Source organism: Phodopus roborovskii, unplaced genomic scaffold (genome assembly GCF_943737965.1).
Source record: "Phodopus roborovskii unplaced genomic scaffold, PHOROB, whole genome shotgun sequence".
Classification (NCBI taxonomy): domain Eukaryota; kingdom Metazoa; phylum Chordata; class Mammalia; order Rodentia; family Cricetidae; genus Phodopus; species Phodopus roborovskii.
The window spans coordinates 22,302,001-22,314,148 of NW_026126540.1; the positions used below are offsets into that span (position 1 = coordinate 22,302,001).

General features: G+C 39.8%; 1 protein-coding gene and 1 non-coding gene across 2 annotated transcripts in view; both read left to right on the forward strand.

Moving 5' to 3' along the window:
• Positions 1-12,148, forward strand: part of Khdc4 (KH domain containing 4, pre-mRNA splicing factor) — a 28,979-nt gene that overhangs the window by 6,778 nt on the left and 10,053 nt on the right. Inside the window, exons 7-10 of the mRNA XM_051199508.1 lie at positions 2,607-2,818; positions 5,194-5,254; positions 8,002-8,059; positions 8,277-8,530. Of these exons, the coding sequence (XP_051055465.1) occupies positions 2,607-2,818; positions 5,194-5,254; positions 8,002-8,059; positions 8,277-8,530 (585 nt within the window). The remainder of the gene's footprint in view (positions 1-2,606; positions 2,819-5,193; positions 5,255-8,001; positions 8,060-8,276; positions 8,531-12,148) is intronic.
• LOC127233167 (small Cajal body-specific RNA 4) lies at positions 286-413 on the forward strand. The gene has a single exon (XR_007835468.1). It is a non-coding gene; the product is annotated as a small Cajal body-specific RNA 4 (non-coding RNA).

Genomic DNA, 12,148 nt, shown 5'->3' on the forward strand with positions numbered 1-12,148 from the left:
GTATACAAAGTAATACATAGTAAGAAAAACAATGTTGAAGTTCCAACCTGAGAATTACCTGCTTTTTTATGTTTGCTTATATGTATTTTTTGAGGCAGGGTCTTCTGGTTATCTGGGTTCTGCATGTAAGCTAGGATGCTGTTGGTATTTTATAATGTTTTGGACTATCTAATGCCATCTAAATAAATGTCTTCAGATTGATAAGGTTTAAAAGGAGGATTGGTGGTCAAAGGCTATACAGACCGCGTATTGTAAAGATAGTGTTTAAGTTTGCATTTGTAAACTGATGGAGGACCAAGAAGGCTGAGTCTGATGAAGCAAGACTTTGCTGATACACTCCTCCTAGACAAAAGGGTGGAGAGAGCAGCCCTTATCAGAGAAAACTGCAGGGCTCACTGTACTACCCAACATTTTCTAGCACTGTCTTGGCTACTTTTTGAAATTCAACATCTATTGAGAAGTGGGTATGCTTACTCAACACTGTATTCTGTGGTGTGTGTTTGTGTGTGTGTGTGTGTGTGTGTGTGTGTGTGTGTGTGTGTGTGTGTATGTGTGTGTATGTGACTCATATCTTGCTGACTAGAGTAATTTATTTTGTGGGTGAGGTTGTTAGTTAGATAGGTACATTAATATAAAGGAAAGTAGGTCTTTGTGGTGCTGGTTTGGTCAAGCAGGGCTTTGAATATGCTAGGTAATACTTTTCCCCTAAGCTATACAATAGTTCCAAAAGTTCTTCTCATGTACCCCAGAATAGCTCAGTGACTTTGACTTCAGATCTCCTGCTTCTTCCTGAGTGCTAGGATAGGTGCCACCATACTTTTTTTTTTTTTTTTTTTTTAATGCAGTACTGGGGGGGGTCGAGCTCAGGGCTTCATGCTTGCTGTGCTGCCATCCTGCTAGCTGATACAGTCCCAGCCCCATAAATTTTAAGTCTAAGAGCCGGGTGTGTTGGCACACATCTTTAATCCCAACTTGGGAGGCGGAGGCAGGCGGATCTACTGAGTTAATTCCAGGACTTCACAGAGAAAACCTGTATTGAAAAACAAAAACTAAACCAAAGATAGGGTTTAGGAGTCTCTACCTATACTTGAACTCACTTTGTAGCAAAGAATGACAAGAAACTTTTGATCCCTTGCTTCCACTTCTCACGTCACAAATTACCACCACATGCCACCACATCCTATTTATGTTGTGCTAGGCAGGCATTCTACCAAGTAAGCTACATTCTTAGACACCAGAGCCTCCTTGAAACCTGGGCATATGGCAAAGGCTCTTTCTAGTTAGTATCCTCTTGCTATGAGAAACAATGACCAAAAGCAACTTGAAAGAGTCAATCTCAGCTTTCAGGTTATATTTAGTCATGGATAGGCACCAAAAGAGAAAGTCAGGCAGGAACTTGAAGCAGAAACCCATGGAGGAATGCTGCTTACTGGCTGGCTTGCTTACCTTCCTCCATTCTTTCCCTCATTGCCTCCCTCCTTCCCTGCATCTTCCTTCCTTTCTTTTATAGCTAAAAAGTGTTTCTGGGATGGTTCCCACGCATTTTGATTTCAGTGCTGCTTCCTCCTAGAGGAGCACCTTCTGTCAGCTTCCTTCTCCTTCTGTGGGTTGACAGGAGAGTGAAGCAGCCAACACACAACGCTACTGTTCATGCATGGCGTCCTGGGCATTTCACATCATAAAGTAGGAATTGCAGCTCTGACTCAGGCATGCTTCTCCTGTTTCCTCTTCTGGAGAGGGATGAGGGAGAGAGACCCTTTGTGAGAGGCATGTTCTCAGTTCACCAGCTGAAAGCTCAGACCCACCCCTCCCCTACCCCCCCAGGGCCTTAGTACGTGGCTCTGGCTATCCTTGAACTCACTCTGTAGACCAAGCTGGTCTTGAATTTACAGAGATTACCTGACTCTGCCTCTCCCAGTGTTATGATTAAAAACATGTGTCATGATGCTGGACTCAGCTATTATTTAACACAGCCTAGGGTTGGGCTTTTCAGCATCAATTAACAATCAAACCTCACAGATGTGCCCATAAGCAGTCTGACAGAGGTAATTTTTTTGTTTGTTTCTTTTTCTTTTTTTTTTTTTTTTTTTTGAGACAGGGTTTCACTGTATAGCTTTGGAGTCTGTCCTGGAATTGGAACTTGCTCTGTAGACCAGGCTGGCCTCGGAACTCACAGAGATCCACCTGCCTCTGCCTCCTGAGTGCTGGATTAAAGGCGTGTGTCACCACTGCCAGCTATAGAGTAAATTCTTAAATTGAGGTTCCTTCTTCTGAAGTATGTCAAATTAACTGTAGCAGGCACAAGACTACCCTTGACCAACTTGGCATAAACAACATACCACTGGTAAACCTCTTTAGGACGCTGAGGCAAGAGGGATGAAATTATGAGGCCATCCTAGGCTACACAGGGCATTTCTGGGCAATTGAGCTGTAGCAACATGTCTCCAAAAGGAAATCTTGGAGATTATGATAAAAAATTTTAGAGGATCCGTGTGAAAGTGATCCTAAGTATATACAGGTATACTACTTTGTATAAAAGTTTTTCTCTACAAGCGTATTTCATTATTGTTTATGTATATTAATCAGAGTATTCTGTTCTCTTACAGATGCATTATGTTCAAGATAAATTATTTGTCGGATTAGAACATGCTGTGCCCACTTTTAATGTTAAGGAGAAAGTAGAAGGTCCAGGCTGTTCCTATTTGCAACACATTCAGATTGAAACAGGTGCCAAAGTCTTCCTACGAGGCAAAGGTTCAGGCTGCATTGAGCCAGCATCAGGCCGAGAAGCTTTTGAACCCATGTATATTTATATAAGGTATGGATAAGAGCTGAGGACATACAAATCTCTCTCAATATAGTCTGGAATAAGTAGTTCATAGGGAACAAGAGAAAGTAGACTTAATAATGTGAAATTCTGGTGTGGTGGTGAAAGTCTGTAATCATTGTGTTCTGATTTGGGAATAGGAGTTCCCAAGAGTTCCAAGGTCATCGTTGCAAATGTGATGTTTTTGAGGCTTACTAGGTCCCTTGATACTCCCTCAAAAAAGCAAAACAAAAAATTAAAACCTGAGGGACTGCAGTGGGGCACCCTGCTCCTCGCTCCTTCTGAGTGTAGTGCAAGCACACTCTGGGCCCATGCACACATGCAGGCACACATATGGGCTTACAGGCTCTGCACGCACACAAGGCATGCTTGCATGCATGCACATACGCCCTGAACCCCACGGGACATGGCGGGATCGGTGTGTGTGATCCAGCCCTGTGTGCATGAAGGGGTGTTCGCATGTGCCTGCGTGCGTGCCCAGACAGCTTGAGTGCTTGTGTGGGTGCCTTCGGTTCCAGTCCCTGTGAAAACGTTCATTTTAAAAAAAAAAAAAACCCTAAAACCCAAAACCAACATGAAGAATTAATAAGCTTAGAATGATAACCTTCTTGAATTCTTGAATTATTGGAGCTGGGAAGATGGTTCCCAGTTATGAGCACTTGCTGCTCTTCCAGAGGATATGGGATTTGTTTCAGCCTCTGGTCTCTATAGACATCTGTATATCAACATAGCTGCTGGTTTTTTGGGTTTTTTTCCCCCCTGTCTTTTTTTGAGAGTGGGCTTCTCTGAGTAACATGCCTGCCTCTCCTCAGTGCTAGGATTATAGGTATTGGCCACCACTGCCAACATACCTGCATATAATTAAAACTAAATATTTTAAGAATTTAGAAAAGCATTGGTTGATTTAGCAGTTAAGAACACTTGCTGTTCTAGAAGACATGGATTTGATTCCCAGCATCTAAATGGTGGCTCACAACAGTCTGACTCCAGTCCCAAGGGATCCAACACCCTCCCTCTTGGCTTCCATACATTTAATATAAAGATCTTTATAGAAAAAGCAATGATGTATAAATTTAAAAATAAAGAAAATTAAAGTTGTAAAAATTGAATTAGAAGAGTTGATGTGGGTCAGGTGGTAGTGGTATACACCTTTAATTCCATTACTGGGGAGGTAGAAGCAGGTACATTTTTGTGAGTTTGAGGCCAGCTTGGTCTACAGAGTGAGTTCCAGAACAGCTAGTACTACACAGAGAAACCCTGTCTCAAAAATAGAACAAAAAAAGGTTAGTTGTGGTTTTAACATTCAAGTCTTTAGGTTCTTGTATTCTGTGACTATAAAATAAAGTTTGGTGGTGGTCCAGGGCTTCTTAGGCAAGCACTCTGCTGCTGTACCTCTCAGACCAAACCTATAATTGTTTTATACCTTTATTGATGTTTCTATGCTATTTTTTGGGAATAGGGCTGGGTGGTAGTTTTGAGACAGGATCTCTCTTCATAGCCCTGGCTGACCTAGGTTGGTCTTGAATTCATGGAGCTCCACCTGCCTCTGCTTCCAGAGTTCTGGGATTACACGAGTGCATCACCATACCTAGCTTAAGCTATTTTATGTAGGATGAGGTTTTTTTCTCTTTTTGAGGGACTCAAATGACTCCCAGATGACTTACACATGGAGGCTTATTTGTTATGAATGTCCTATCTTAGCTTGACTTGTTGCTAACCAGCTTTTCTTTAATTATACTGTCTACCTTTTGCCTGTGGCCTTTTCCTGTTCTCTTCTGTAAATCTTACTATTTATTTATTTATTTTTGAGACAGTGTTTCTTTGTATTACTTTGGAGCATGTTCTGAAATTAGCTCTGTAGGTAGACCAGGCTGGCCTCAAACTCACAGAGATCCACCTGCCTCTGCCTCCTGAGTGCTGGGACTAAAGGTGTGCGCCACCAACACCTGGCCCCCTATTGTCTCTTTATGTCAAAAGGAACTATTATCTGAGACAGGACACTATAAAATACATGTAGCAATGTTTATTATTATTATTATTTTAGTTATAACTTAAAAGACTTATGTTGCTACCCGGGTGTGGTAGTGTATTCGTTTAATACTAGCACTTGGGATGCAGAGGCCAGCCTGATTTACTTGGTTCCAGGAGAGCCAGAGCTACATAGTGAGACCACCAACCACCACCAACAACAACAAAAAAACAAAACAAAACACAAAAAAGGCCTTATGTTTGTGGTCCTATTAAATGACTTCAGAGGCTAGATGTGAGCTAAAGGAATATACTAAAGTGTGTAACAACAGCATAAAAAGAGAAAATAAGACTTTTATTTTGCCCTTTTTATTTTGTCGTTTATTGTTTATTTGTAGTCATCCCAAACCTGAAGGCCTGGCTGCTGCCAAGAAGCTCTGTGAGAATCTCTTACAAACAGTAAGTTTGTGTGTACGGCTGGGAATTGAAATCAAGGTTCAATGTACTATGTATACAGTTATGGACTCTAGCACTAAACTATAACCATCCCCTCTTGGACATGGTCTTTAAAAAGTAAATTAAGATATGTTATAGTTGGGTTAGAGAGATGGCTCAGAGGTTAAGAGCACTGACTGCTCTTTCAGAGGTCCTGAGTTCAAATCCCAGTAACATGGTGGCTCACAACCATCTGTAATGAGATCTAGTATCCTTTTCTGGTATGGAGGCATACATGCTGGCAGAACACAGCATACACAATAAATTAATAAATTAATTAAAAAATATGTATTACAGTTGCATTAAATTGTAATTAAGTTAAAACTTACCTGTGAGCTGGATCGTGGTAGCACCTGCCTTTAACACCAGGACTCTGGAGGCAGAGGCAGGGGCAGAGGCAGGTGGGTCTCTGAGTTTGAGACCAGGGTTGTTACATAGAGAAAACTTGTCTTGGAAAAGAAACAAAAAAACCACCCTTAACTGTAATGAGTATTCTGGAGCACATGATGTGAGAGGAAATCTACATTACATTCAATGACGCTGACTGTAACTTGCTAATTTTATGTCAGCTTCATAATAGGTGGAGTCACCAAAGAGGACAAAACCTTAATTGAGGCTTGTCTCTATAAGATAGGGCTGTAGGACATTTTTTGTAATTATTGATTGATGGGGATGGCCCAGGCCATTGTGGGTGGAGCCATCCTGGGGCTGTTGGTCTTGGGTTCTATAAGAAATCAGGCTGAGCAAACCATGAGGAGAAAATCAGCACCCCTTCATGGCCTCTGTATCAGCTCCTGCCTCTAGGTTCCTGTTCTGTTTGAGTTACTGCCCTATATTCCTTTGGTGAACAATGATATGGAAATCTAAGCCAAATAAACTTTTCCTCCCCAAGTTGCTTTTTGGTCATGGTGTTTCATCACAACAATAGAAATCCATAACTAAGACACTGACCATGGCAGTAATTTAACATGGAATGTTAGACTAGTGTTTTTCATTATACTAACTATGTAGGTAATGAGCACACAGGTAAGTATAGTAACAATGATTTTACTAGTCTCTGACTGTTGAGGACATGTATTTAAGTTAGCCAGGTGTGTTGGTACAAGTTTCTCATCCTAGTACTCAGGAAGTACAGGCAGAAAGATTGGTGTACTCAAGGACAATCTGGTCTACATAGCAAGTTCCAAGCCATCCAGGGTTATATAGTGAGACCCTGTCTCAGACATAATAAAATAAAACACCAACAAAACAAAGTACTGGTAGATATCGTTGCTAAATCATATGACTAGGTTAGTTGTGTGTATACTTAAATTTCTTTCAACATCTCTTGCATTCCAAACAAACTCTTAGTGAAAACATGAAGGGGCTGGATAGATGGCTTTGAGGTTGAGTACATTTATGCTTTTGAAAAGGACACAGGTCCCATGCCCAGCAATCACATGGTGCCTCAAAAGCATCAGTAGTCGTGAACATGGTACACATATACGCAGGCAAAGCAACTTGTACACATAAAAGAAATCTTAAAAAAACAAAACAAAACAAAAAAACCATAACACAAAAACTGATGGTTGCTTCAAAAGACTATCAAACTTATGAAATGACTATGTTTGCAATAACTATACCCTATTACATCAGAATTTTATGTACACTGGTGTGCTCTAGATATTCATTCTAGATCTTTCACATTAGCTATTTACAACACTGAAGCACCAGATGTTTCAGTCTCTGCCTCTTTCTGAACCTGTTTACCAGCTTCCCTAGACTATCTTACCTGTCACTTGTTCCCTGCCAGTGCTCGGCTAATACATAGGTGAATGTGGCCATCCCTGATTTTTATTTTTATTTTTTAATCTGAGTACTGGGTCATCTAAACTCTGTCCCCAGTGTTTGCATAGCAAGCTTTCTCACCCATAGAGCTGTCTCTCCAGTGTCGAATTCTTTTTACTCTATAAACAAATAGCACACAACACACAGAGAGAGACAGACAGACAAACAGACAGATGACATTAGTTGTGCAAATTCAAAAAACCAGTTGGGGGAAAAAATACTTAATTCTTTTTCTTGTTTGTTTTTTGTTTTTCGAGACAGGGTTTCTCTGTGTATAGCCCTGGTTATCCTGGAACTCATTCTGTAGAATAGGCTGGCCTTGAACTCACAGAGATCCACCTGCCTCTGATTCCTGAGTGCTGGGATTAAAGGTGATTGCCACCACTGGCCATCCTTAATTCTTATTTATCTGGAAGTTGTATGAAGGCATATTTCCTGGTGAAAAAGTGATAAGTGAATATTTTATTTTTGAGATAGGGTCTCACTATCCCTGCCTGGCTTTAAGTCTATGTAGACCAGGCTAGACCTGAACTCAGAGATTCTACTCCCTCTGTCTGCAGAGTGCTGGATTAAAGGCATGCACTACCACACCTGGAAATAAATGAATTCCCATTTATGTTATTAACTGGGGATTTTTTTTAAATTTCTCTAATTCTGTGGCTTTCTGGATGACTTTCTGCCCCAGAATTGAGTAGTTTGGGTGTGTAGGATCGTGCTTCCTGCTGATATACAGAACTTATTATTCCCCTTAATTCACATTTAAATCAGAGCATGGGGAAATAGTTTAATTATTGATTGCTTGTGTTTTGTTATATAATCATTCCCTTATAAATGTGACATCACTTGACTGGCCTTCATTAACTTCTTTTTCCCCACTTTTACAGGTTCATGCTGAATATTCTAGATTTGTGAATCAAATTAATACTGCTGTACCTTTACCAGGTGTGTATGACTTAAGTGTTAAAATATTGTGGTAATGATATTTACGGTTGAGTGTGATTCTTGAGGCTAGACTAGTTGTGCCAGAGCACTTCAACTTAGGGTAATTTAGGAAGCCATTGATGCCGCAGTGTTTATCCTCCTAAGTGTTGTTTAATAATCAGGTAAAATGTTTCATTCTGCTACAGCTGATTAAACACTTTTTTTCTTCCCCCCTCAGGCTATACACAACCCTCTGCTATAAGTAGTATCCCTCCTCAACCACCATATTATCCATCCAATGGCTATCAGTCTGGTTACCCTGTTGTTCCCCCTCCTCAGCAGCCAGTTCAGCCTCCCTATGGAGTACCAAGCATAGTGCCACCACCTGTCTCATTGGCACCTGGAGTCTTGCCAGCACTACCTACTGGAGTCCCACCTGTGCCAACACAATATCCGATAACACAAGTGCAACCTCCAGCTAGCACTGGACAGGTAGGATGGCAGCATATGCAATGTGCTGTTGTTGAACTTAGGAAAAAACAGGAGGGGAGGTGCTTTCTAGAAACCAGTCCTAGTTTATATTTTGCCCTATTGTCTTTTGTGCCTCTGTACCAACTTACTGAGGACCTTGGGATGATACATGTGTGTGCCATCTTTCGTTTTCATGGTTTTTAATAAGCTTCACAAGTCTTGCCCCCAGATAGCTGTTTCAAGTGGGGATCATTGGCAGGTTTCTATAAACCTGGTAAATTTTAGATTGCGGGGACTGTATAAACTGTCACAGATATTCTTGTTGCTGTATAAAAGCTGTAGAAAAATACCTATTAATTAAATTCTTTAATTTTGTATTAGTGGCAGGTCAGAGTTAACTCCTTGTGGTTGGCTTATGATCTAAAATTCTCAAGATCAAGAGTACTTGGGAGGCAGAGGCAGGTGTATCTCTTGGAAATCCAGGACTGTTTGGAGAAACCCTGTACCAAAAAAAAAGGTTAAATCCAGGTTTTGTGGCATATGCCTATTATTTCAGTGTTGGTTGAAGCAGGTCAATCTCGGGGCCCTTTGGCCAACTTAGCTTACTTGAGGAGTTTCAGGTTAGCAAGAGACTGTATCAAAAAAAAAAACAAAACAAAACAAAACAAAACAAAACAGTCAGGTGGAGGCTTGAGAGCTTCCTCAGTGGTTAGGACCCACATTAGGCAACTCACCTATAATTCCAGTTCCAGGGGGTTTTCAGCTTCTGCTACCTTGTGTGTGTATGTGGCTTGAGAGATGAGTTTGTGTGTCAGTGCAGGTGCCTGTAGAGGCTATTTGAGGGTCTTACTGTGACTTGCTCTGTAGGCCAGGCTGGTCTTAGTCTCAGAGCTCCACCTGCTTCTGCCTCTGAGTGCTGGATTAAAGGTATGCACCAACATCCACAGCTGTAGAGTGTACAGTTTGTAGAGAAAGCACTCTGGAATTGTTAAACAAGGGAGAGGTGTGCATGTTGCCTGACTTACTCCATCCAGGAGGCTGTGAATGATACCTGGTTTCTTAATTCACCCCAAATCCTGGGCAATCTTCTGAGTCAGTAGAACCCATTGTATGCTTGTTACAAGTCCTTTTCCCTAGGCTCTTATCCTGAACATGGTTTCTCTGTCAATAGAACCCAAAGCTTTGTTGTCACCTAGAAACTTTTCATTGTGTTTAAATGTGTTACATGCAAGTTAATGGTCAGTGACCTACAAGTAATCACATTTTTCAGTGTGCACAGACCTCTCCTTATGTTCTTGCTAAGTAGAAATTAATTTGTTTAGTAGTGTGAGTAAGCTTTATTATAAAGCAAGTAACTAAAAATAGCTAGTTTATTAAAATCAGATATACTTAATAGATGGTTCTCAAAATCTTCAGAAAAATGCATCAATGACCTTTAAAGTGTTTAATGATTCATACAAAGCTTAATGTAGCTTTATCAGATTAACAGCAGCATTAGCAAAATAAATTCTATCTTTATTGCTAAAACTTCCTCTTTAAACTTTATATTCTTGTACAAAGTAAGAAATTTAATAATAAAAATGTAAATAAACTTAAGGTGAGTTTAAAAAATATGAGTAGATTAAAATTCATGATTTTTCAAAAAGTTTTTTTTTTGTTGTTTTTTGAGACAGAGTTTTTCTGTGTATCTCTGACTGTGCTGGCCCTCGCTAGATCAGGCTAGCCTGGAACTCACAGAGATCCTCCTGACTCTGCCTCCCAAGTGCCAGGATTAAAGGTGTGTGCCACCACGGTTCAGCTCAAAATATCTCTTATAAATAAATAATAACCTAAAAAATGCAAACATAATTACATGATTCTCTTGGAGTCCAAAAGGGGTTAAACCAAAAATGCATTCAATAGAAATTAGATTTGAAAGTTTCCTTCTAAAATCATATTTTTGGTATAGCCTAAAAATCTTGTACAATAGACTGTCTAATAAATATGTGTAAAAATTGAAGCCTTCCAACAAATTCCTCAGTGAAACTTTTAGGCTTCAATGTTATTGAAATTTTTATTTCATTTATAGTATTAGCTAGGTATGTACTTTAATACTTATAGTAAAACTCCATTGTTTTCTCCTTCAGGAATTTCTGATTATTTCTCAGATACTTTTTTTTTTCCTGAGACATGTTTTCTCTATGTAGTTTTAGAGCCTTTCCTGAGTCAACAGTACCCACCTTTATGAAAACGTATGTACTTGCAGAGTTTCCGTGAAAACATGTCTTAAGCTCTGTTGTATTTATGGGATTGAGTTAATTGTTATCAGGAAACTCTGAAACTGTGCTGTGCTTGAATATGGCTAAAATATATCTGCTAATTATGTCAACCTGGACCAAATTTCATTCTTTGTCAGCCAGACTTTTTCCCTCCTGACTGTAATGCTTGCAGGGATCCCCACAATACTCACATTTCACTTTAAAGAATAATGCTTTTTCTGCTGCACAAAAGCATTTCCCCTAAAGGAAGCATACCCTAACATATGTGTTAGATGGTAACATCTGGAGACTAATCAGTGGAAAGGCCCTGATGTTCTTTAACATCAGGGAGAGGTGGTATTTTTCCAGAAAATGAAGTCTAAGAGAACTCCCATTTAAGTCCATCCAACCAAGACAGTATCCCAGAGTTCCATAGACAATTGAAATGTCCTAAGATAGATGAAAACCACATCCAGAGGAATTGCCCTGAGAGAAAGAGGAAGCTGATGATTTGGGGAGATATCATGACTAACTTAGCAAGCTAAGATTTTGGGGAAATATCAAGGATACAATACTACTGACCCAAAAACGATGCTGTTATTTTTACTCACTGTATTGCATGATAACTCAGCTTGCCAATGCAGAATCCAAATGCCTTTTGTCAGGGATGTCAGAACACTGTCCAAGAGTGGAGGCATGTGAAGAGTCTTGTGACCTCAGTTTCTTCAAAAACAGAATTGTTATTAGATTATGCTTTCTTGACCCCTCCAGGTTTATTTGATAAGAATGAGTTTATCTCAGATTATTCTTTACAACTTGCTATTGTTATTTGTTTATATTCCTCTATGTGCAGCTTGCCCTTGTGATTGTACACTTTACTAATGTGACTCCTTCTAACCCTCAGCATTTGTATAATGCTCTAAATAGAGATAGCTATTGCATGAGATTTTAGTCCACCTCATTTCTAGGCTCCATTCTTTCAGATCCCATTGCTTTTAGAGCGGTAATCAAGTGGCACCCAGAAGAGGGCCCTGAAGTCAGCTATGAGATAAGAGAGTTGTACTCTAAGAAGTAGGTGAGAATAGTGAGGCAGAAACAGAGAAGGAAGCCTTTTCCTTATGTTAAGCTTGTGCATCATTTTTTAAAGAAAGGAGGAGCACAAGTATGAAAATCACAATTATTAGGTTGCTTGCAAATTGTTTATGATTATATTCTTGCTTTCCAGAAGAAGGAACATTAGATGAAGTATGGGACAGAGTCCAAAAGAACATTAAAAAAAAAGGGAAAAGTTCCTGTTTAATTCTGGGTCACTTGAACATTAATTCTGACTTACCAAAATGCTTACAAAAGATAAGGAGGTTGTTAATTAAGAGGAAAAAATGGCTAATTTCTTGAATTACTA